The sequence below is a fragment of the Pan paniscus genome, chromosome 1 (genome assembly GCF_029289425.2).
Source record: "Pan paniscus chromosome 1, NHGRI_mPanPan1-v2.0_pri, whole genome shotgun sequence".
NCBI classification, from domain to species: domain Eukaryota; kingdom Metazoa; phylum Chordata; class Mammalia; order Primates; family Hominidae; genus Pan; species Pan paniscus.
Genome location: NC_073249.2, coordinates 225,636,584 through 225,661,006, shown reverse-complemented (window position 1 = coordinate 225,661,006; position 24,423 = coordinate 225,636,584). Strand labels below are relative to the sequence as shown.

The window sequence follows — 24,423 nt, the reverse complement described above, 5'->3', positions numbered from 1 at the left end:
CAAGGCCCGGATTGAGGAGGCGGGAGGGACCCAAGCACGCGGACCCGGGATTTGGCGCCGCGATCTCGAGGCTTGGCCTGGAGTAGGAGGGGAAACAAGGCGGGACTAGGGGCGAATCCGAGGGGGCGGAGCAGGGCTCGGGGCGCGGTCGGGGGCGTGGCCAGAGGCGTGGCCGGGGCGCGCTGCGGCCATCTTGGGGGCGGGCCCGGGGCGGAGACGAGCCCGAAGGGGCGGGGCCTCGGCGGCAGCGAGAGAGGCGGGACCGGGGCATCTCGGGGCGGGGCTTGGGGCTGGCTCTATGAGCCGGGAGCGGGGATCCAGGAGCGAGGAGCCGGGAGCGGGGAACCGGGAGTCAGGGAGCCGGGAACCAGGGCTGGCAGCGGCCGCCATGAGCACGGTGGACCTTGCCCGCGTGGGCGCGTGCATCCTGAAGCATGCAGTGACCGGGGAGGTGAGGCCGGGTGGACGCAGGGCGGTGGGCGCGTCCCTGGCTCTTGCCCGGGCGTCCTGGCAGCGATGGGGTGGTGGGGGCCGCGGGGCTGGGGCGGGGCTGGGGGCAACGGGGCGCGCCCATGACCCAGCCGCCCGGCAGGCCGTGGAGCTGCGGAGCCTGTGGCGGGAGCGCGCGTGCGTGGTGGCCGGGCTGCGGCGCTTCGGGTGCGTGGTGTGCCGCTGGATCGCCCAGGACCTCAGCAGCCTTGCTGGACTCCTGGACCAGCACGGCGTGCGCCTGGTGGGCGTAGGGCCCGAGGCCCTGGGTCTGCAGGAGTTCCTGGACGGCGACTACTTCGAGGGAGGTGCGTCCTGTTCCCCGCCGCGGCGGCGCAGATACCCTTCCCTAAGCTCAGGGCGTTCGGGGCCCTTTCTTGCCCAACCCCGGCCCTTCTGTCTGCTGGAGCGGCCTTGATATGCCCACGGGTCAGCGTCCCTCATCTCTCCCTGCCTCCCCGCCCCGCAGCTGGTGGCTGGGTGGTGCCCTGCACAGACCTGGGCCCAGCAGCAGAGTCTGGACGAGCTCTGCCCCGCCGGCTCCACCTGTTGCCTCTGGGACTCAGCCCCTCTTCTGAGGGGAGGGGGGACACTCAGCCCCGTTTTACCCCTCCCGGCCCTGCGGGGGTGGGCTGAGCACGGAGGGTGGGCAGAGGCACAGAGGGTCGGAAGGAGGAGGGCGATTCTTGGTGGTGAGTGGGTTGGGGGCTGGTTCTGCGCCTGGGGCACACACATGTGGCTTCCGCTTTCCAGAGCTCTACCTGGATGAGAGCAAGCAGCTTTACAAGGAACTAGGCTTCAAGCGGTGAGTGGGGGCGGGCACCCTTGGGTAGCGTGGGGTGGGGGGCCCAGGGGTGCCCACCGCTCCCTGCCACCTCCTCTCCCTGCTGCCCGCTGTGGTGCTGTCCACTCGGGCCTTCCTGGGCAAGGCGGCTCTGGTGGCACTGTTGACCAGCCCTTCTGCCAGGCCTTCTCTTGGGTGCTGGGTGACTGTAATGAGCCACCTCGTCCGGGGCTTACTCTCGGTGTCCAGACCACCTCGTGGGGTGGAGCCTCGTGCCCCATCAGGGGCCATCCTAGCTTTCTGGTGTCTGTGCCACAGGCTGCTTCCTTTGCTTGGCAGTTGCCAGCTGAGCCAGATCCCTGGGCACACCCAGCCTGGGGCCCCATGCATGCTCCCTGCACCCTCTGTGGGCCCTCGGCTAGCAGCCACTGGGCTCGGTGTCCAACCTGCCGGTGGGCTGGGCTGGCTACTGATCTGGTCGCCTGTGCCATCTCTGAGCCCTGGTGAGGCGGGTGGGTGGGGTGGGGCCTGACCTAGGAACTGGTCTCATGGACACTGGAGCAGGCTCTGGACCCAGGCTTCTCCGGAGTCTGGCCAAGCGACCTGGTGTCTTCGCAGGTACAACAGCCTGAGCATCCTCCCAGCAGCTCTGGGGAAGCCTGTGCGTGATGTGGCTGCCAAGGTTTGTGTGGGTCAAGGGTGTACAGGCCGGGGGGTGGTGGGAGCTCCCAGGAGCCTTTCCTCTAGGATTGACTCAGGCTGTGCCCACTCCTGACAGGCCAAGGCTGTTGGCATCCAGGGGAACTTGTCTGGGGACCTGCTGCAGAGCGGAGGGCTGCTGGTGGTCAGCAAAGGTGGGTCGAGGGAGGGGCCTCGGCCACTGCCTCAAGGAGGGCCTTGCTGAACTTGGTGGCCCAGCCCAGGCCCTCTCTCTGGCTTGTCAATCTCATCACAGCCCCTCCGCCACAATGTGGCCTGGTTCTGCGTGTCTGCTGGGCTGAGTGGGGCTGTGGCAGAACAGCTCACTCATCTGGGTAGCCGGGTGGGGGATATGGCTGGCCAGGGCTGCCCTACCCTCCCTCCTCCTGGTACGTGGCTGTGAGGTGCAGGCGGCCTCCGGGGTGCCGTGACTGCCTGCCCGCTGCTACAGGTGGTGATAAAGTGCTGCTGCATTTCGTCCAGAAGTCTCCAGGCGACTACGTCCCCAAGGAGCACATCCTGCAGGTCCTGGGCATCTCTGCGGAGGTCTGTGCCAGCGACCCGCCTCAGGTGAGCTGGGCCTTGGGGGCACTTCCTGCCAACCCACGCCCTGCCCCCAGGTCCCCTGGGAGGAGCACTCGGCTTGGCTGGGAGCTGAGCCACAGCGCCGTGGGCATCATGCCAATTGTGCCCTGGGATGTGGATGCCACTGTGACCCCACTTGCAGAGTGGGGCAGGCTGAGAGGGGCTGAAGGGCAGCATGGCTGGATGGACAGGCACCTTGGGGCTGTCCTCAGAGGTGGGGGCGACACATGGGGCGGCGGGCAGACAGGCGTGTCCTCTCAGCCTCGGGAGGGCTGGGGATTGTCCAAGGGGGCCCTCTCAGGCATTTGTCTGATCCAGTGTCCAGCGGCCCCATGGGACCCTGCTGTCCCCACAGTGTGACAGAGAGGTGTGAGGGAGGCGAAGGCCCTGGCCTCCGAGGATCTGGGTGGCGTCTGCTGCCCTAGGTGTGCTGGAAGTCCACTTGGAAGAACTGTTCCAGAGGTGCTGGGTCGGGATGCCGAACCTCTCCTGATCCGCCGGCAGCAACGAGCCATTAAAACTGCAGTTCCTGACCACGCACTGCTTCGCAGGCTCCGAGCCCTGCATCCTCCACAGCCCCCGCCTTGCTCACTGTTGGGCCCTCAGGGCGGGCAGGGTAGCTGTGAGTCCCAGGTGTCATCTTCCTGCTCTGCGACTTTCTCTGGAGACCTTGGGCCTTTGGCCTGTGGGGCACTGGGGATGGTAACCTCACTGCCCTGTCACTCCCTTCAAAGGCAACAGACCCCAGCCCACGTCAGGAGAGGAGCGTGGGGTCAGCTCCAGCAGGGTCGGGGTCAGTGCCCGTGTCTGGTGGGGGCCACTCAGGAGAGTTGGGTTTTCAGGGCAGAGATGGGCTTGATTCCACCTGGTGGGGTGGGTGGGCCCTGGAGACTCTCAGGTGATGGGCCAGCCTGCCCCAAGGCCCTTTACTGATGTCAGAATCATTGTTTGCACCTGCTGGGTATGGCCTTTGGGGCGGCAGGCCCGGGAGGGTCTTAGTCTAATTAGGTGTGTCCAGCTTCTTGGCCACCTTTCCCTGGGGACCCTAACAGGCCCAGAGCAGAGCCCCTTACCTCCCAGGTCAGACTACCTGCTCAGGCCCTCCCCTCCCATGCAGGCCGATGACAACTGCAGCCCTCTCTGCACTCCCTAGTCCAGACCTGGGGACCACTGTGGGTTCCTGTGGGTCTCCCGGCTCCCTTCCTGCCCCCAATGCCACCCTTGCAGTGGCCATTTAAAAATGCATAGCAGGTGACCCACTGCGTCCCTTTGCATTCAGCCCCTCCTCTGGCTTTCAGTTACACAAAGCTAAAATTTCAGGTTCCCAGCTGCAGCTCTCTGGGTCCCCTGGTGCCCCAGTGGGGCTCCCCGCATCTGAACGTGTGGTCCCTGGGGGCGGGCACTTGGGGGCATCCTGGTCACTGCTGGCCCTAGCATTGGACCCTAGGAGACTTGACTGGAACTGGCTCCCTCCCCATCAGCTCCCAGCGTCACTCTCTCCCACCCCCAGGCAGCTGTTTTGCCCAAGGCCACTGCTACCTGTTTGCCCACCCTGGTCCCTCCCAGACAAGCAAGGCCTCTGATTTCTTTGAAGCCTTTACTTAGCTCAATTCTGAAGCTGTAGATACTGGAAGACAATGCACCTTGGAGGGTGGGCAGGACACAGTTGATTGTCTCTATAGAGCTGTGACGGGGGCACTGAGCCCCGCAGGTGTCTGTGGAGGGGGGCTCCGGTCCAGGTACTGCACTGGACACTGCTCATCCCTGGGTGTCAGGCAGGTGGCTGCACCCTAGGCCAGGCGCAGAGGCCTGGCAGGCAGGCTTGGCATGGTTGGCCGGGGCGGGACGTACACTGGGTCGCCGCTAGCTGCACCTTCGCACAGATGCCTCCGAGCAGCGGGTGGGCGTGGGCCGCACAGCGCGGCAGGGCCTTGGCTACCACACGCGGCATCGCTCCTTGGGGTGCATGGGGGTGCCCCGGGCACAGTGGAACGTGTCTGCGAAGGCGGCCAGGTTCTGCAGCGACCCCAGTACCCTGTGGGTGGGTGGGTGTGACAGCAGGAACATTGCCATCTTGGACAAACATGGCCATTTTAAGTTCTACGTGATTAAAAACCAGCCCAAAACATCAGCCTAATGGCTCATGTCAGTATGAGCAGAAACATTTCAACCATGAGATAAACCCCCATCTGACCAGAAACATGCCAATCCTGAGAATAACCTCCCCTCCAGCCAGAGATATTCCAACTCTGCAATAAAACTCTCCTTCACACAGAAACATTCGCAGCCTGCGGTAGGCTCCCCCTTCCTAAACCCTTAAATGCCCTTAGTCTGTAAGAGAATGTCCCTGACCGAAATCGGCCAGAAGCCCCTCTCAGGTTTATTCCCAAAATAAACCTGTCTCTGTTGAGCCACTTTTTGTGCTTTCTTCTTTTACAGGCCACTGGGGTGGGGGCGAGGGGGTTGTGGGTGGCAAGGGGGTTGTGAGCATGGGAGACTTGCCTGTACTTCAGGGGACTGTGGACATCTGTCTTGATGGATTGGACGGCGAACTCGGGCCGGTAGGACCCGCACCACACCTGTGGGCATGTTGGGGGCGTGGCTACAGGTGGTGTGGTGGGGTGGCCAGGAGGGGTGGGGGAGGGTCTCCACTATCCCCAGGCTGCCCCTTCTAGGGTGGGGTGAGGGGAGTCAGCAGGTGCTCCCCTCCTCCCATCAGCATTGAAATCCTGTCCAGCTCCCGCCCCCTGCCCCTCATGCTTTTCCCCCAAGGGGCCTTCCATGCTGGGCTCTGGTCCCTGGAGGTGCTCCAGAGTGGGCCCTCCAGAGATGAGTGGGGAAGCATGGGGATGGTGGGACCAGGACTGCGGCTGCCACCTGGGCATAGTTGATGAAGAAGAGCTGCTCATGGGTGAGATCCAGGCCGGGCAGCTGCTGGTCCTTGCCACCCTCTGCCATCCACTTGAGGTAGGCCTGCAGGCACCGGACAGGAGCTGAGCTCAGGCCTGCCAGCCTGGACTCCAGAACCCTCAGATCTCAGGGCAGAGCAGAGGTCTGGCTCCAGGACCTACCCCTGTGGGGGTCCTGCTGCTGCAAGGGCCCTTCGCACACCCCATGGATGAGCGCTCACCACCTCAGTCACTCAGGGACTCCTGAGCTGGGCTCTCGGGGGGGATCCCTGGCCAGACAGCCCACCGCATGGCACCTGTCCTGAATGAGCCCCTGATGCCCCCTCCCCTGATGCACTGGTGCCCCCCTCCCCTGCAGCGCTGATGCCCCCCCTCCCCTGCCATGCTGATGCCCCCTCCCCTGCCGTGCTGGCACCCCCTCCCCTGCCGCGCTGATGCCCCCTCCCCTGATGCACTGGCGCCCCCTCCCCTGCCATGCTGACGCCCCCTCCCCTGCCGTGCTGGTGCCCCCTCCCCTGACGCGCTGATGCCCCCTCCCCTGCCGCGCTGATGCCCCCTCTCCTGCCGTGCTGGCGCCCCCTCCCCTGATGCACTGGCACCCCCTCCCCTGATGCACTGGCACCCCCTCCCCTGCCACGCTGACGCCCCCTCCCCTGCCGCGCTGATGCCCCCTCCCCTGCCAGGCCCCACCTTATAGGCTTGCCGCACCCCTCCGTTGTCAGCAATGTTTTCCCCAAGGGTGTTGAATCCGTTCACCTGCGCACAGGAGACAGGATTGGGGCAGCCCCGGCCCTGACTTCCCTCTCCCTCAGGGCCAGGGCTGGGGCTCCGGTCCCCCCGCAGCCTCGGTGCTGGTGGCAGCGCTCACGTTCTGTTCATCCGCCAGGTCCCAGGAGTAGTTGCCGTACTGGTAGATCATGCACTCCGACTGCTCCCGGAAGTGCTGGGTGGAGAAGTTACTCCACCAATCCATCATGTTGCCATTCTTGTCGAAGTTCCGGCCTGGGCAGGGGCAGAGGAGGGCTGCCCACATGCCCCTGGCTGCACTGTGCCCGGCCCCACGGCAGCCACTGTGCCTGGCCGCTCCTGCCCCTCCTGCAGCGAGCCCCAGTACGGAGAGCCCACAGTCTGAGTAGGCTGAGCCTGGAAGAGCATCGCGGGCTCCAAGGGGCAGCAGCTGTCTGGGGCTACACAGCCCCCAGAGAAGGAGGGCTTCAGTGGTCTCCCATGCCACCCCCTGAGGCTAGGGCCTAGCACCTGGGTCCTGTGGTCTTGGAGGCATCATGGTTTAAGGGCTCCTCCTGGGATGCCCAAACTCTAAGTCCCAGGTGAGAGGAGTACCTGGTCCCTGGGGACAAGGGCTGCCCACGGAAGGTCCCGATGGCCGAGCCACAGGGGAAAACCAGCTGGGGCCCCTGTCCCAGGCAGGGCGGTCCCCACCAAGGGGCGGAGGTCAGCATGGCCATGGTGAGGGTGGCACACCCCCCCTGGTAGAGGATGCCGGCCATCTGGAGAGTCTCCCAGGCTGGGATCTGGGCTTCACTGCTGTGTTGGGCAGTGTTGTCGTCCCCATGTCACAGGCCGTGGGAGGGAAGTGCCCAGTGCCACGTGGAGTCAGGGTCATGGGCTGGAGTCCCTGGGTCCCCTCCTCCATGCTGGGAGTCAGTGCCCCCAGACAGGGCCCCAGCCTGGCATTCAAAGCCTGCTCTGCCCCCACAGCTCCCTGAGGACCTGGCCTCGGTGTCCCCACTGAAACCGTGAAGGGGTTGAATGGAGCGCCCCCAGGCCCCTTCCTGGCTGCTTCTCCGCGGAGAGGGGAGGGCGTGTGTGATTGGAGGGGCGGCCGCTTACCATTGTCGTCAAAGCCGTGCGTGATCTCGTGCCCGATCACCATCCCAATGCCTCCAAAGTTCAAGGCCTGTGGCTGCTCCTTGCTGAAGAAGGGGGGCTGGAGGATCCCGGCAGGGAATACTGTCCCCAAGGGCGGGACAAAGAATAAGCTGTGAGTGGACACATCTCCTGTGTGCCAGGCTCAGGGATGGCGCTGCCAGGGGTTCTGACACTTGATCCCACAGACCGGGAGGCAGAGGTCAGGATTCCCTCAATTTACAGATGAAGACACGGAGGTTCAGAGGCTGGGCAGGCTCGTGCCTGGCAGACCCAGGACCTCAGTCCGGCCTCCTCCCACCATCCTGTTCTGCCTGCAGGAAAGGCTTTGGGCTGCCTGGCAGACCCAGGACCTCAGTCCGGCCTCCTCCCACCATCCTGTTCTGCCTGCAGGAAAGGCTCTGGGCTGCCTGCCAAGTCCCTCCCCAAGCTGCTCATGGGCACGGGAGCGAGTGTTCCCCACGGGGGCAGCAAGGGGTGACATAGGAGAATGTTCCGAGAACAGGCTGGGGTGCCCCCAGGAGGAAGGGATGGGCAGGGGGCTGCAAGCCACCCCTTCAACTCTGGCACCAAAGGGCCTGGGCAGGCAGGGAGGGGGAGGAACTTACCAATCTGGTTTCGGTTTGGGGAGTAGAACGCATTGACCACCGCCGCCCCGATGATCCAGCTGTGATAGACAAGCCGGTCTCTGGGAGCCGCCTCTCCGGGGACCCTCCCTCTGGGCTCTCTCTGCCTTGATGGACCAGGGCCTACCCTGGCCACACCAGAGCAAGGGCCCAGGCCTATCCCAAGATCTGGTTCCTTCCTGGGGTCCCTGAGGAGGAGGCGACTTGGGCCCCAGAAAGCAGAGGGTGATGGGGGACTCTGTCCAAGATAGGCCCAGTGACTGCACCCCTCAGCTGGCACTGGACCCCAGCCACGCATCCAGTCCCCCGCCTGGCAGGCAGCCCTGCACGCCTTACTGGCCACTCCCTGGCCCCCCCCGCCCATGCTGCACCAGCGATGCCACTCACAGATTTGGGTCCACCTTTTCCCGAAGCTTCCTGAGGCTCCGCTGGGCGCCCACCTTGAGGTTCTGCAGACTGTTCTCAAAGTACAGGTCCTCCGAGAAGTTCAGCTACGGGAGAGGGGCAGTCACTGCCAGATGCTGGGGCCGGGCCCTCAGAGGAGCAAGGGGAGAGGTCCTGGGTGGTTGGGGAAGGACCTCAAGCCTTGCCAGGCGTCCGCACGTGGACAGTCGGCTGTGGGTGCAGGTGAACGGGGCAGCCCTGGCTGTGGGCATTTACATGACTCTGAGCAAGTCCCTCGTCCCTCCAGGCCTCAGTTTCCCCATCTGTACACTGAGGGTAGTGCTGGAGCCACCACCCTAGGGCACGGTGAGGACAGCTGTGTTAGCGCCTGGGAGGAGGGCACAGAGCTTGGCACAGAGGAGCCCCCAGGCAATCAGGGCCCATGTCCACGGTGTGGGGGGCAGTTTAGGGCTGGGGTTGGGGGCGCACATTGGAGTACTCCTCATCCAGGCGCCTGTTCGTCTCCTCCAGGATGTAGTCAGGGTGCCCGATCTGCTCCCGGATGCTCATGGCCTGAGTGGGGAGGAGGAACTGGTCAGTGGGTGCCCCACTGTGGATGGGGTCAGCCCGGGGGCCGGTCAGTGAGTGCCGCACTGTGAGAGGGGTCAGCCTGGGGCATCCTGGCTGTGCTCTCCCTGTCCTGTGGTGAGGGGCTGGGGGGTTCCGGGATCTGGCCCCCACCTTGCAGGCTCTGGGGAGGTTTAATGGGGACAGAATATGGAAGGCTCCGCCCACCTGACCTACAGCCCAACAGCCCGCCAGGGGTCCGGGTGGGGGCAGGGGCCCTGGAGGGGTCACTCGGCTGCTGTCTGTCACTTGGGTCCAGAGGAGCTTCTGGTGGGTCTGACCCTCGCTCCCGAGGCCACTGCTACCCCCGCTGGCTCATGGGGGGCGCTGGGGATGTCCCAGGCCTGGTTCCTGCCCCTGCCTGCTTTTCCTCAGCTCCACAGTGGGCGAGTGGTCCTGTCTGCGCCTCCCGGGGCTGCCTTCTCCCCGTGGGGTCCTGTCTGCGCCTCCCGGGGCTGCTTTCTCCCCGTGGGGTCCTGTCTGCGCCTCCTGGGGCTGCCTTCTCCCCGTGGGGACCGTCAGGCGGCTTTGTCGGGGCGGTGCTGCCCGTACCCAGATCCAGTCGGGGCTGCCCCGACCTCTGCGAGCCACGTACCTTCTCCTGCGCCTTCTTCTTGGACTCCTCGTCCATCCAGCCCAGCTCGTCCAGCGTCTCCACAAACACTGTCCGCACCTTGTCAATGAGTTCTCTGACCTGGGAAGCGGGCATGGCCCTCGTGTCCCAGACTCATCTGGAGGGCGAATGACCAGCCTCGAGGGCTTTGGGCAGGTCTGGTCTGAGCCCCGCCGGGGCAAGGCCCAGGGCCGCCCAGCTGTGGGCCTCTCGGGTGAGGTGTGGGGCCGGTGGGGGGATGAGACGACAACCCAACTTCAGGGTCCTCCCTGCTGGGCTGTGGGTCCTCGTGGGCCAGGGGCAACTTGTACCACCTGTGCCTTTCCCAGCTGGACCTGCAGGGCTCAGGCTGGGGCCCAGTGGCCGGCTGGGGTCAGGGGCATGGGGTGGGCACGGCTTCCCTTAGCTTCCCTCTGTCTGGTGAGCTGGGGCAGGTGCCCCTGAGCCTGGGCGGGGTGGGAGTCTCAGGGCAGGGAGGCTTGGTGTCCCTGTGGAAGGCTGGCCCCGCGTGGGCCATGGATGAGGGGCGCCCACCATGCTCTTGCTGTCTCCAGGGAACGCCTCCCTGACGTAGAGGGAGCCCACGGCGTTCTCCATGTTGCTGTTGACGTAGCCCACACATTCACGCCAGCGCACCTCCTCCACCATTGTGCCAAACAGCGCCTGGCGGGGCCACCCGATCATCCCACGGGCCCCCACGTCAGGCCTTCCCAGGCCTGGCGTGGGGCCCTGGGCTTACGGGGTGAGCAGACCCACCTATCCTCAGCCTCAGGGTGCCCCGGGGCTAGCGGGGGCACAGGATGATCTCAGCCTCACCTCTGGGTGCTGCTGTGGCGGGGGGAAGGATGGGCATGGTATTGTGATTGGGGAACTTCCGCAGACTAAGAGCTGGGCCTTTACCCTGAGGAGTTGGGGGGGTTCCTCCCCGGCCCCTGTCCTGGTTGTCTGGCTGGACTCTGCTCTCCAGGACTCCAGCCCCAGTCTCAAGGCACAAGGCTGGCGCTGACCCCAGAGCAAGGCCTGGGACCACGTCCCTCTCAGCCACCAGCTTCCAGGGCCCTGGTCTCCCCATTGTTGAAGCAACTGTGAGAACACCTGCTCATCTGTCCCCAGGGACACAGGGGCACGAGACTCTGGGCCCCAGACTCAGGCAAGCCCAGGGAGCACTCTGCCCAGCGTCCTGCCACACCTTCTGGGCTGCAGGACTTCCTGTTCTCTAGGAAAGGGAGGCAGCCCTTTCTTCCTCCCCAAAGCTCTTAGACTCAGTGCCCCCCTGATGCTTGACGCACAGATGTCTCTGACCTACACCCCCATGGCAACAGGAGGCTTGACTTGCCCCCAGCTTGCCTCTGCCTCAGTCTCCCCATTGCAGTGGGGGCCTCTGTCCCTCCCATTACTCTAACAAAGGTCTTGAGAGTCCCGACTCCCCTCTGCCCTTAGCCCCTATACCCAATCCCTCAGCTGCTGTGGTCAACAGCTCCCCTGCGTCTGTCTGTCTGCCAGCACCATGGCCAAGCCTGTCACCTCACCTGGGTGACCCCATCGGCCTCCATGCTGACCCCGCCCCCTACTCAAGTCACTCTCCCCAGAACAGCCAGAATCCCCCTAGGGCCTCCCTGCGGTTCCTTTCTCCACCCTCACCCCAGCCCTGGAGCAGCCACAGTGACTACAGGAGCAGGAAATCAGACCGCGTCTCTGCTCTTAGCACCCCTGCGGCTTTCAGATGGGGAGTACAATCCAAACCGGCTGCTGTGGCCCGCGGTTACCTCGCCTCCCTCCCTGCCATCTTCTCCTTCCTGTCCGCTGCTGACCACGGGTCCGGCCCCTGCCTGCTCCTGCCTCTGGCCTCTGCACTGGCACTGGCTGTTTCTGCTCCCGGGAAATCACCCCGCCGCCTCTTCAGGCCTTTAAGGTCTCAAATGTCACCTCCCTGGAGCAGCGCTCCCTGTCCTCGTCCCTCCCTGCCTCCCCGCCACATCATACTCTGCGGTTTTGGCAGAGCTACGTTCTGCCTTGTTGACTGTCATGGTCCACTCCCCACCGGGGTAGGCGCCTCGCCCTGCCTCGTCCATGGCTGTGACCCTGGTGTGGACCTCGGTGCTTGCCTACAGCTTATGCTCAGCATCGTGGCCTGAATGAATGAGTGCCCGGCCAGGCTCTGGGCAGGGAAGGGGCTCACCTTGCGGTAGTTGACTCGTGTGTCCTTGAATCTCTGGCTTAGGCTACCAATGCGGTCCAGCACCAGGCGCCAGACCAGGTAGTTCTGTATGGTCCTGGGGGCAGAAGGTAGAGGGTGAGGGGAGAACAGGTGAGAGGTCTTTGCAAGGGAGGAGATATGGCTTAGGGCCCTTGGCCAGCACGTTCCACCCCAGAGAGTTATGGGTGCTGGAGAAAACCTCCAGGACAACCACCTCCAAGATCCAGCCCATCTGCCCTGGGTGCTTGGGATGTGACACATTTTTAATGTAAGACTCCACTGGCCACTAAAGCTTAACCCCTCATGTCCCACACCCCTCAGGGCAGATGCTTCATAGGGTCCCCTCCTGGGAGCAGAAGCTGTGTTGGGGAGGATGGGAGAGCAGGGGCAAAGATGCTGAGGCCTTTGGAGACCCTCCCTGGGCCTCACCTGGCTGAGTAGGTGTCGATGATGTTTTCAAGGTTCTGCAGATAGGGGATGCCATAGACCACCACTTCCTCATCTGGCAGCAGCTTGATTTTGACAGAGGATAGCACAGTTTGTATGAACAGAGTCCAGTTAAATCCCTGCAGATAGAGGAAGTAGGGAGAAAGAGGGAGAGAGAGAGAGGGAGAAACAGTTCCTGGGAATCTAAGAAACCCAGCACCTGTTGAAGAATGTTCAAGGAATAAGAGAGAAGGTGCAGGTAATCAGAATCAGGAAAAGGTGGGTGACATTATTACAGAGCCTAGAGCTGTAAAAACCCAAGCGATCATGCAGATATATGCGAAAGCCTAAGTATAACAGGCAAGTTCCTAGAAAAACACAACTTAGCAAAAATGACAAAAAAAGAAATAGAAAATATGAATAGTCTTCTAGGTTAAATAAATGGAATATTTAATTTGAAACTTTCCAACAAAGAAATTTCCAGACCCATTTGGCTTCACCAGTGGATTCTATTTGACATTTAAGGAAAACTGCTAATCTTATTAAAACTTTCCAGAGATGAGAAAATGCTTTTCAACTTGATTTATGAGGCCAAGAATAACCTTAATACCAAAATAAGGATATTATAAGCAGAGTAAATAATAAGCCAGTCTCGTTTATGTCATAGATACAAAAGTTCTAAGCAAAATATTAGCAAATAGAACCTAGCCATACTTGTATAAAATGCTAATACATCACAGCTGAATTAGATTTATTCAAGGAATACAAGTTTGGTGTAACATTTGAAAATAAAATAATTTTAATTCACTACAATAACTGAATAAAGGAGGAAAGTCACATGATTATTTCAACAGATGCAGAAAAAGCATTTGATAAAATCTGCCATCTATTCATAATAAAAACTCTTGGCAAATAAAAATAGAAGGGGTCAGCCACAGTGGCTCACGCCTGTAATCCCAACACTTTGGGAGGTCGAGGCGGGCAGATCACCTGAGGCCAGGAGTTCAAGGCCATGCTGGCCAACATGGTGAAACTCTGTGTCTACTAAAAATGCAAAAATTAGCTGGGTGTGGTGGCGCATGCCTGTAGTCCCAGCTACTTGGGAGGCTGAGGCATGAGAATCGCTTGAACCTGGGAGGCAGAGGTTATGGTGAGCTGAGATCACTCCACTGCGCTCCAGCCTGGGCAACAGAGCAAGACTTTGTCTCAAAAAAAAAAAAAAAAAAAAGATAAAAAGAAAAATAGAAGGAAAATTCTATAACCTGATAAAGGAAATGTATGAAGCAGCAGCAGCAACAAAAACAACTCCATAGCAAACATAACTTTTTTTAAAATTTATTTTTGAGACAGAGTCTCGCTTTGTTGCCCAGGTTCAAGTGCAGCAGCGCAATCTTGGGTCACTGCAACCTCTGACCCCTGGGTTCAAGCAATTCTGCTGCCTCAGCCTCCCTAGTAGCTGAGATTACAGGCATGTGCTAACACACCTAGCTAGTTTTTGTATTTTTAGTAGAGACAGGGTTTCACCATGTTGGCCAGGCTGGTCTCAAGCTCCTGACCTCAGGTGATCCACCTGCCTCGGCCTCCCAAAGTGCTGGGATTACAGACATGAGCCACCATGCCTGGCCAAACATAAAATTTAGTGGTAAGAATATACGTGCTTTTCTTTTAATGTCTACTATTATGACATCAGCATTATGCTCAAAATCCTGGCCAGTCCAGTAAAAGCAAACATGAAATAAAGCCAGTAAGAACTGAAAGAGAATAAATAAAACTGGACCAGGTGCGGTGGCTCATGCCTGTAATCCCAGCACTTTGGGAGGCCAGGGCGGGAGGACTGCTTGAGCACAGGAGTTCAAGACCAGCCTGGCCAACATAGAGAAATCCTGTTTCTGGGAAAAAAAAAAATCAGGCAAGGCTTGGTCATGGTGTATTCCTGTGGTCGCAGCTACTCAGGAGGCTTGAGCCCAAGAGGTCAAGGCTGCAGTGAGCCATGACTGTGCCACTCCACTCCAGTCTGCATGACAGAGTGAGACCGTCTCAAACAAACAAACAAACAAACAAAACCCAACCCCCCTGTTGTTTTTTTACAAATGATATGATTTTGTTTATTCTACAAATAAATAACCAGAACTAATAAGTGCATTGAGTAAGACTGCATATTTACAAAGTCAGTATTTCCATATATCAGCAACAAATAAGATAATTTCAAAATGATTCTATTTATAGTAGAAAACCAAACACCTGTAATTTATCTAATAAAATATGTATAAGAACTTGACACTGAAAGCTTTAAAAGTTATTAAGAAAAATTGAAGCATAAATGGAAGCATATACCATGTTCATGGATTGGAAGACTCAGCATTGCAAAGTCTTCCCCAAATTGATAGAGAGATTCAAAGTGATCCCTATCAAATTTCTAGCAGAGTTTTTTTTTGTGTGTGTGTGCGTGTATGCAAATGGAAGGCAGATTTTAAGTTTTATGTGAAAATGCAAAGGACTGAGAATTATCAAGACACTCTTGAAGAACAAAGTTGAAATATATACTCTATTGACTATCAAGACTTTATAAAGCTGAAGGAGTGATGGTGGTAGGGGTTATCACTTGGATAGATAAAGAGACCAGTGGGGCAGAAGAGAGTCCAGAAATATACATATGGGCCCACGCATAGACACACAGGAACACCTGATTTATAACACAGAAGGCACCAAGACCAGGGGCTCACGGGGGGCTCTTTTTAATAAATGGTGCTGAATGACTGGAAATCCATAAGAAAGAAACAATTCCTACATCTCACTGTCCATTAAAAAAATCAACTCAAAGTAGATTGTAGACCTAAGCAAACCTGAGGGTAGGCAAAGAGTTCTTTAGCAGAACACAAAGAATACTAACCACGGAGATCTGCACACATTTGCTAAGCCAATAAATTGGACCATTTAATAGCCTCCATTGAAACAAAGAAACCCTTATGAGAGTAAAAAAGCAAGCTGCCCAGTGGGGAGAACATTTGTACACATAAGCTGACCAAGGAGTCACATCTAAAATAGATAACTCCAAGAATCAATCAGAGAAAGATCGCCCGATAGAACAAATGGGCAAGACTCAAACAGACGTTCCACAAAAGGGAATGGCATTGGCCAATTGACAGGAGATGGCGTTTAACCTCATCCGCCCTTGGGGAAAGTCACATTGAACCCAGATGAAACCCCACTACACAGGTGCAGAAATGGCTAAGGTGAGAACGGACACCACCCAGCACGGGCGAGGGTGTGGCACCAGCCGCTGTTGGGGAGCGCACATCCCTGGATAATTCTGGGGAAAGACAGTGCCTGTTACTGTTGAACAGATGTGTGTGCTTCCACCCAGCAATTCCACTCCCACCCACTTGCCTGCCACAGGCACACACAGGCATGGGCATGACAACATCACTCAGAAAAGGCCCAGAGACAGCACAGTGGGACCCGAGTTGTCGCATGTTCTTAGAGTCAGAGGCCACTCAGCAATCTAGAGGCCACGTCAGGGACTGGCCTCCCTCCAGGGAGAAGTCAGGGTCTCTTCTCCAGGGAAGGAGGTGGGCACAGGGGCTAGGCAGGGGCATGTGGGGGCTTCTGGGATGTCGGTGGTCACGTAAGTCTTGATCTGAGGGGTGGTTGTGTGGACGTGTTCACTTTGGGGTGATTCTGAACATCATAAATGCATTGTAAACCAAATGTCCCCAAACCCTGGGCTCCTGGATGCTCCCCTGAACCTGCCGCTGTGATGTCTCCACGGCAACCTCAGGCCATCTGAGCTCTCTCACTTCCATATTTAGTCCTTTTGCAAACCCTGTTGGCTCCACTTCCAAAATCAACCCCAAAGCCACCTCCACCACGGGCACCCCCCTTGGCAGAGCTGCCATCTCTTGCCTGGGCTGCGTGGCAGCCTCTGATTGGCTTCTCTGCCACCTGCCCCGTCCCCTTCACTCACTCTTACTTGTGAACCAGGTCACGTCCTGTCATACCCCCACTCCTCTCGGGCAGAGTCTGAGACTTTCAAGTGGCCCCCGAGGTCGGACACGGCGTCCCCCGCTTTACTTCCTACTCCATCTCTCTCTAGCCCCAGCGCTCATTAGCTGGGAGTCCCTGCCCCAGACTCTTGGGGAACTGCTGTGTGAGCCACACTGGCCCTGGACGGCCATGGCCCTGGGTTCTCTGCAAGGCTTTACCTCTTGTCTGCTGTCCTGGCTGAGCTCATCCTGCCCCCTTTCTGGCTTTCTGACACTTTTTAGAGGTCACTCCGCTTTCCTGTCCCTCTCCCGCACCGGAACCTCGATCGAGATAGGCCTTTGTTTGGGAAGGGGATAAAGCCCAGTGCCAGAGCAGAGCCTGGCCCCACTGCACGTGTTCCGGGTGGCGGGGTGTTGGGGAAGGTGTGTCCCCACAGGCCAGCCCTGGGGACCAGAACCGATCTAGGGACCACCAGCCTTCCAAGGCACTAGGTGCCCTGGGGCGAGGCTCTCCCCAGAGTCTCTCTGTCTTGCCCTTGGCAAGAGCTGTGGCTCCAGACGCTCAGGGACATACTCTGGCTGAGGGGGCAGGGGCTTTGGACCCCCTTCTGCCCTTGCCCTCCCCCCACTGACTTGGGCACCCTTTGCCGAAGCTGCATGCCTGCGCCTCCTGGGGGAGGAGGCCCTGGAGAAGGCCGGCTGCTCCAGCAGGGTGAGAGTTGGCTGAGGGAGTGGGGGACTTGCCCCTTCCCAGGCTGGGCTGCTCCTCTCCAGCCCCCACCTCAAAGCACAGGGCGGTGCCTGGCCTGGGCACTGGGGAGGGGAGCGCCTGAGGGTGTGGCCAGGGGGAACTGCTACCCTCAGGGCAGGCAGGAGTGGGAGGAAGCACCCTGCTAAGGTTCTGAGCGGGACTTGGGGTCTGAGAGCCCTGGGTGGGACCCTGTACCCCCCACACATCAGCAGCCCCCTGAGGCCTCGGTTTCCTGCTCAGAAGACTGGGACCATCACAGCACCGCACAGATGGGTGACTCTGTTCCAGGATGGCACAGTTGGCACTGCTGTCCCGGTGACATTAGTAATCGTGCTGGTGCTGCTCTGCAGCAAGTTTGGGTGATCAGGTACAGGGTCTCCCTGCTCGGGGATGGGGAATGTTTCTGAGCTTAAATGCCAGGCAACGTGCCCTCTCAGAGGGCCGCTTCCACGTCCCCCATGAGTCTCCACCCGGCCAGTGCTGGCCTCCTGTGCGGTGTGGCCTCACCTTCAGGCCAAACTGGCTTTGCAGCTCCTCCAGTCCCATCCGGTGGTACAAGGCGATGACGTCATGTCTCTCCTCCTGGGGAACCGTGGCCTGTGCCGGGGATAGCGGTCACACGGGCGGGTGGCCAGGATGCCCCCTGGGGCTCCTGGCCCACTCCCTGCCTGCTACCGGCCCACCTAGCACCCCCTCACCTTGGCCAGCCACACCGCCTGGGGCTCCCAGCCCACTCCCTGCCCGCTCCCCACCCACCCTGGCCCCCTTACCTTGGCCAGCTGTGTCTCCAGCTCCAGCACCTGCGCCATGTCCTCCTGCACCAGGCAGCTGTCCCTGGGCAGGTTTGCATCCTCCCGCAGCATCGTGGCCACTGACACCATGAACTGCAGGTAGGCTTCCCGCACCTGGGCCAAAGGACGCCGGGCAGAGCTGGGTGGCCTCGGCCACCATGGCCCCCAGGGAGTTCTCTGTGGGGGTGGGGTGGGCGTAGGACATGGGGAAGCCCCTAATGCGTGTCCACCCACCTTGACCAGCAGGCTCTCGGGCACACAGAGTGCCGAGTGGGAGCGTCTCAGACGCGTGACCTGTGCCCGAGCCACTGGACGGGGTACCTAGTCTGCAGGGCTGCTCAGGGCTTAAACTGTGTGGCTGCCTATAAGGGTTTGCACAGGTGGGTGCCGGGGCTGTCGGTGCTGGGGTTGGGGTGCTGGGCTTGGGGTGCCAGGGCTAACTTGGGCCTGCTGGGGCTGTGGGTGCCAGGGTGGTGGGTGACGGGGTGGTGGGTGCCAGGGCTAATTTGGGCCTCCCTACCCAGGTGCTCCCTGGCCTGAGTGTCCGGAGTTGGATCCTGAGGAAGTTTGCTCCTCAGGGAGCTGCCTTCCTCGCGCTGGGCAGGGCTTCCCCAGTGCAGGCCAATGCTCTGGCCAGGCTCAGCCCATAGCTGCCTGGTCTGAACACATGGCCAGACATGGCACTTTTGAGACACTCCAGTCCCTCCTGCTCTGGCGTGGTTCTCTCAGCCCCACTGCTCCACCTTTGGCCACACGGCCCTTCCTCTGGGCTTGGTCATCCTTCAAAGTCTAGTTCATAGCCCACCTCCACCAGGAGGCCCCCTGGATTGTGTCTGGCCCTCTGGGGCATTCATGCCTCATGCCTGTTCATCTCTGCCCTGGTGCTGGATGCCTTGCCCTCCTCACCTGCTCCCTGTCCTTCCCCACCCTTCCCTGCACCCTGGGCTAGCCCTGGGCCTGCCAGCCTCAAGGTCCCCTTGTCCACAGTGGGGGTCCTCATCCCTCCCCTCTCTTGACAGCCCCTTGAGATGGAGCAGGCTCGGGGCCCGGCTGCCTGCGCTCAGATCTCCAGGGGCCCTCCTGGGAATCCGGTGCTGCAGAGCCTGGGTCTGTACTGACGGGAGGGGGATGACAGTTCTGCCCCACGGGGCTGCTGCTGAGCTGAGCTTGTCCCCAGGCCTGGCCCAGATGTTGAGGGAACGTCCCCCAGGATGGTGGCAAGCAATAGGTTGCGTCTGCACCCACCACCCTCAGTGCCAGGCTCAACCTCCACAGGTGCTCACTAACACCAGCTTCGGGGAGGGAAGGTCAGGTGGGCAACGGGAAGGCCAGACCACGCGGTAGGGGGTGATGGGGGGGGTCATCTGGTATTGCGGTGAGGACCCACCCACCTTCCGGTTGCGGCCGCCGTTGAAGTAGTAATCTCGGGAGGGCATGCCCAAGGTGGGCTGGTCTATCTGGAAACACAGAAGGTGTGACCCTGGGCAAGGGGCCCGGGGTCCCCACAGCCTGGCTGAGGCAGGCTGCAGCCGCCTCCCCCCAGGACTGTGCCCCGTGCACACGTGCTCTGCCCAGGAGCTGGTGGTGGAGCTTGTGCCGGACCCGGGAGCCCAGACCCTGCCCTGAGTGATGGTGGGGGCGCTGGGCTGGACTGGAGAGGGTGGCGGGGGTGGGGTGGGGAGGGGTTCAGGCTGCCCCGGGCCTCGCAGCACCTGCCGCTCCCCCAGAGTGGGGCGTGTATTTGTTTCGTGTGTTTCTCTTTGGCCTCCAGCCCGTGGCCAGCAGTGGCTTCCTGAGGTCAGGCCTCCTGCCCCGGTTCCAGCCCCGCTGTTCAGGAGCCCCCAGCCCTCTGACCAGAGCCGGGTTCTACTGTGGCCACCAGCTCGGCCAGGAGGCCCAACAGAAACTCCAGCAGCAGCAGCTCGTTCCCGGGCCCACGGACGTGGACAGGAGCCAGGAGCCCAGGTCCCAGGAGACCCCGGAGCTCCCCGTCGGCCTGGCCCATCCTTCTGCTGTGCTGCGAGAGCCCCCAGCCAGGCTTGGGGACCCTGCCTACCCCTGCCCACCGGCGCGGCTCGTACGTAGATGATGTGCCGGCTGGAGTTCTGGTCGTCATTCCAGATGAAGAGGTCGATGAGGACGCGCCTGTTGAACTGTGAGTTCATCAGCGCCAGCTGCCGCTCCAGCTCCCACTCGAGTCCTGGGGAGGCAGCGCCCCGCACTGGAGACTGGCGGGCCCTGGGGCCCCAGCCCGGCCCCTTGTCGGTGAATCTGGCCTCCGGAGCCAGGAACTAGGGGGTCATAGGGTGGGGAGCTCACCTGTGCGCCTTAGGGGCTGGGGGATCTGGGAGACACTTTCCCTAACAGCCCAGGAGCCACAGGCGGGCCCCCAGGTGACCGGAGGGGGTTGGGCGCAGCATGGGGTTGTCAGGGCTGCCAGCCACGTGAGGTGCCACTCCTGCCCCCGGGGGAATGGAGCACATGCTCAGAGTGGGGAGCCCTGGGGCCAGGGCCTGGCCTGAGCCTGGCTGGGGCCTGAGCGTGGAGCGCTCCTAGGGGCTGAGGAGGGGCACCCCTCTGCAGGGCTGGATGGGACTGGCCACGGGGCACCAACTCCCCAGCATGGAACCTAAACCACCTCCCAGGACCCTGAGGTTGCCCCGGCTGGGTTGGGCCTCTTGGGGCTCCTGAGAGCAGGCAGCTGGGGGTGGGGGTGGGGTCCCCTCCTGGAAGGCCTGGGACCGAAGGAGCCCTGGCCCTGGTCCTCCTTTGTCTGTCTGTGAGGCTGCTGCCAGGCCCGGCCTTACCTACGGTCTCGTTCCACCTGTCCGTCGCCACCGGCCAGCCTCCCACCACCTCCAAGATGTCCAGCAGGGGCTGAGAGCCTCGCTTCTCTATCACACCTGAGAAGGGACACAGTGGTCACTCTCCCAGCCTCCCTGTGGCTCACGTGCCACGACACAGAACTGTGGGGGCGCCGTTGGCCGGCGTCACAGGTCCCCACAGCCCCTGCAGTGCTCCGCGAGAGGCGGCCTCCCAGCCTCTGGGCCTTTACACCTGCACCCTCCCGTCACAGGTCAGCATCTTGGCAGCTCTGCAGCGCAGGAGGCGGAGGCTGAGACTGGACACGGGCGTGAAAGGAGACCTGGGGGCTGAGAAAAGCACATGAGCCCCGGGGGACAAAGAGGATGATGGGAGGCAGCCCCTGGGGCCTGGGAGCCGGCCAGCAGGCGAGGAGCCTGGGAGAGGAGAGGAGGCTCTGGGCGCAGGCCAAGCCTCGGCGAGGACTCAGGCAGTGGTGGGTGGGCTGGGAGGGGGCGCGGGGTAGGCAGGGGAGCCCTGGGGCCTGTGTGTGTCCTGTGTCTCGGCTCAGCATGGTGGGGCCCCGACAAGCAGGGCTCCTGCAGTCGAAGATTAGGTAAAGGTGGGGATGCGGAGAGAGTCACTGTGGGAATAAGTGAAGACCACCCACAGGGCAAAGTGAAGGCTTCAGTGCTGGCACAGCATGGCAGGTGCCCCGTCAGGTCAAAGGCCTGCAGGGAGCAGCAGGGCTTCCTAGTGGAAGAGGGGAGGCCCGAGTGGGCCGAGTGGGGGCTGCTGGCCTGGGGAGGCTGTGGCGGGCTCACTAGAGACCGGCCTCCTCTGGGCTTGGCTAGGGTCCTACGCTGGAGGCAGGGACAGACATTCCAGGGGAGGCTGCCGGTGATGAGGCAGGCCCCGGCTGTTTGGGGCCGGATGCCGTGGGGAGCGCCGTCTGACCTCCTGGGCTGCCCACTGGGGATAAAGGGCTGGGTTCCGGGCTGGGCTGCCGGTCCTGAGTTGCGTTCCAGTTTTCCACATGGTCTGGCCCCTGCCCTTTGTATATTCAGCCTCTCAGGCCAAAAATTAAGTAAAGGCGAGGACACAGGAAGTCGTCTCCAGCTGGGGGTATTGCCCAGAATGGGGGCCCGGCCTTCTGTTTCCACGGGGAGGAGATAAGCCCAGTGCACCCAAGCAGGGGTCTCACAGAGACGCCCCCTAAAGCCAGGGTCCCAGCGAGTTCCACAGTCAGGCGGAGGCTCCACGAGACCCCCTGGGCAAAACAGCCAGCTCTGAACCCTGGTGCTCAGCGGGGGAGCTGTCTCTACAGCAGCCACAACCACAGGTTGGGCCTGCAGACCCCCAAGTGGAGGAGTTAAACGGTGCTGGGCCGGGGGTGCTCCAAGCACGTGAATTCCTTTAATGGGAACTGAAACACGGATAATCTGCCCCCCACACCACACACACACATCCACATACATCCACATGCACACACACGCACATATGACACACATACAGCACACACACAACATGTATACACACATAACACATATACACACACATACACACATATACACACATACACATACACACATATGTACACAAGTACACACAGCACACATATATACAGTACACACATATACACATAACACACATACATGCAAACACAACATACATATATGCACACACGACACACCCATAGAATACACACATATACACATACATGCATGTGCACATAATACACATATACACTATACACAATACACATGTGACATGCACGTAACACACGTGCACACAATGCACACACATATGTACACACTGCATGCATATACATATACACATATACATAACAATACACATACATGCATACACAACACATGTACCCACATGTACACATGCACAAACCACATGTAACATATAGATACATGCATGCACACATATACATATATACACATACGCATATACACATATACATACACAATATACATACATATACACACAACACACATATGCACATAAATGTATAATATGCATGCATGTATATACACATACTCATATACATATAATACACACACACACACACACACACACAGTCTTCCTGCAGCCTGGAACGTGTGGCCTGTGCTGGGGTTGGGGTGTGAGTGAGGCCGCAGGGCAGCTGGCATTACTGCGAGCCTGGACCCTGTGGCTGGGAGCGGGACACAGCACATAGACCCTCTGGCATGAGTCCTAAAGGCACCCACTCCTACCCTAGGGGCAGCCATGGGGTCCTGGGGCTGCGCTAGGCCCTGGCAGGGGCAGCCCGCCCCCGTCCCCTGCCTCGGCCCCTTCCTGACAGCCCCCACTCACTCTGGTTCATGCAGGAGCGGTACAGCGTCCTGGCCTTCTCCACAGCCGGCCGGGCCTTGGCAGTCGAATTCTCCAGCACCGCTGTGGGCACAGGAAAAGGTTGGACAGAGGCCTGACGAGGCTGCAGGGGCCAGGTCACAGGTCTCTACACCCCCTGCAGTGCTCGGCGAGAGGCGGCCCCCCAGCTGCTGGGTCTTTATTCCCTCTCCTCTGCGCCCACCGGACCAAGGAGGAAGCACAAACAGGGGCGAGACACAGCCAGGACCAACTCCTGGCCCGGTGCTGTCCTGTTCGGCGTCACCCCACTGCGCCCCCGGCCGTGCTCTGCCACCTTTGAGGATGATCTCTAGCTCGTCGCGGAGGGCGTCAAAGATGCTGTATCTTGAGTTGGTCTCGGGGATCACGTGGCGCCGCAGCCAGCCTCCGCATGCAAACTGGTAGAAGTCGTCACACGGTTCCGTGGTCGGGTCCATGTTCTGGAGGATCCTGGCGGCTGCTCGTCCCCATGGTGTGGAGCAGGGAGAGGGGAGACAGAGAGAGTTGTGGACAGCCCAGAAGCCTGTCTCCCGGTCCAAGACACAGCCTGGTCCCTCGGGAAGGGGCTGCTGTCCATCCAGTCGCAGCTGTGTGCCCAGGGAGGGTTAACCACCCTCTCTGAGCTGCAGAGAGGGAATCCCCCGACCTGGATTCAGTGCTAGGGTTTTCACTCATTTATTTTTAGAGACAGGGTCTCACTCTGTTGCCCAGGCTGGAGTGCAGTGGTGTGATCACAGCTTACTTGAACTCCTGGGCTTAAGCAATCCTCCCACTTCAGCCTCCTGAGTAGCTGGGATCACAGATGTGTGTCACCTCTCCCGAATGCCTTTTTAAAAAATTTATTTTAGAACAGGGTCTCGCTGTGTTGCCCAGGCTGGTCTGGAACTCCTGGGCTCAAGTGGTCCACCTCGGCCTCCAGAGTTGCTGGGAATTCAGGCATGAGTTGGCTGGGTTTTCACTTATTACCCACATGATCTTGAACCCCAAACCCTCCGAGACTCATTTCCTTGTCTGTGAATCCAGGAACACCAGCGGTCTGACTTGCAGGCTGAGGCGATGGCTGAGATGGTGCCAGCTCACAGGAGGTGCTCAGCTGGTGACCCTGCCCTGTAAGCCGGGCCCAGCTCCTGGCTGTCCGCCAGGGCCTTTCTGTTCTGACTCTGCCCCCTGCCCCCTCACTCATCAGTGTGCTTGGTCCCCAGAGGGAGGGACGACTCTTACCACCATGGGGGTTTGTATTCTGCTAGAGGGGTTGGCTTTGCCCCAGGAACCCCGAATGTGCACAGGACAGGGGAGACCCAGGCTTCCCACTGAACGCTTTCAACTGGGGTAGCTGGGCTGCACCCCCCGACCAAGAACCGTCCCTCAAATTCTGTCCGACATGGTCTTGGCCACTCCACCTCTGGGGCTGGGGACCTCACGGAAGGCGTGTCCACAGGCCCCCCAGCCCCCAGCACGGGCAGAAAAGCCACAGTCCAGAGCTTCTCC

The 24,423-nt window shown here is 60.3% G+C and overlaps 2 protein-coding genes across 19 annotated transcripts in view; one reads left to right on the top strand and one right to left on the bottom strand.

Moving 5' to 3' along the window:
• Positions 1–279: 279 nt before the first annotated feature.
• PRXL2B (peroxiredoxin like 2B) lies at positions 280–4,967 on the top strand. 8 transcript variants are annotated; one of them, XM_034953647.4, is made up of 7 exons: positions 280–451; positions 593–797; positions 1,243–1,294; positions 1,892–1,955; positions 2,052–2,127; positions 2,456–2,542; positions 2,913–4,967. In XM_034953647.4, the coding sequence occupies exons 1-7, from the start codon at positions 299–301 to the stop codon at positions 2,915–2,917; spliced, it is 642 nt and encodes a 213-aa protein (XP_034809538.1). In that variant the 5' UTR covers positions 280–298; the 3' UTR covers positions 2,918–4,967. The 8 variants fall into 8 exon arrangements, with proteins under 8 accessions (XP_034809538.1, XP_034809527.1, XP_034809536.1 ...); XM_034953636.4 differs by having other exon boundaries at positions 2,424–2,542; XM_034953645.4 differs by having other exon boundaries at positions 2,032–2,127.
• The window catches only part of MMEL1 (membrane metalloendopeptidase like 1), a 42,675-nt gene continuing 22,399 nt past the window's right edge, over positions 4,148–24,423 (bottom strand). For 4 of the 11 annotated variants that reach the window (XM_034953648.3, XM_055099047.2, XM_055099069.2 and 1 more), the window contains 20 exons: positions 23,231–23,392; positions 22,900–22,980; positions 20,559–20,654; positions 19,833–19,951; positions 19,143–19,208; positions 17,731–17,865; positions 17,468–17,557; positions 12,230–12,366; positions 11,783–11,876; positions 10,138–10,266; positions 9,586–9,684; positions 8,853–8,936; positions 8,367–8,470; positions 7,962–8,020; positions 7,318–7,437; positions 6,335–6,468; positions 6,157–6,222; positions 5,435–5,530; positions 5,060–5,136; positions 4,148–4,592 (listed from right to left, as the gene is read on the bottom strand). In XM_034953648.3, the coding sequence (XP_034809539.2) occupies positions 4,493–4,592; positions 5,060–5,136; positions 5,435–5,530; positions 6,157–6,222; positions 6,335–6,468; positions 7,318–7,437; positions 7,962–8,020; positions 8,367–8,470; positions 8,853–8,936; positions 9,586–9,684; positions 10,138–10,266; positions 11,783–11,876; positions 12,230–12,366; positions 17,468–17,557; positions 17,731–17,865; positions 19,143–19,208; positions 19,833–19,951; positions 20,559–20,654; positions 22,900–22,980; positions 23,231–23,392 (2,048 nt within the window). In that variant the 3' untranslated portion in view covers positions 4,148–4,492. Of the gene's footprint in view, positions 4,593–5,059; positions 5,137–5,434; positions 5,531–6,156; positions 6,223–6,334; positions 6,469–7,317; positions 7,438–7,961; positions 8,021–8,366; positions 8,471–8,852; positions 8,937–9,585; positions 9,685–10,137; positions 10,267–11,782; positions 11,877–12,229; positions 12,367–17,467; positions 17,558–17,730; positions 17,866–19,142; positions 19,209–19,807; positions 19,952–20,558; positions 20,655–22,899; positions 22,981–23,230; positions 23,393–24,423 lie in introns of all 11 variants that reach the window. The other 7 variants (XM_055099042.2, XM_055099070.2, XM_055099058.2 and 4 more) reach the window with 3 other exon arrangements.

Excerpts from the sequence above, each read along its gene's own strand:
- PRXL2B (XM_034953610.3), top strand. The coding sequence starts at position 299 with ATGAGCCGGGAGCGGGGATCCAGGAGCGAGGAGCCGGGAGCGGGGAAC. Across the intron at positions 1,956-2,031 it reads TGCGTGATGTGGCTGCCAAG|GCTGTGCCCACTCCTGACAG; the intron begins GTTTGTGTGGGT and ends GGATTGACTCAG. Across the intron at positions 2,128-2,423 it reads GCTGCTGGTGGTCAGCAAAG|GTGGTGATAAAGTGCTGCTG; the intron begins GTGGGTCGAGGG and ends CCGCTGCTACAG.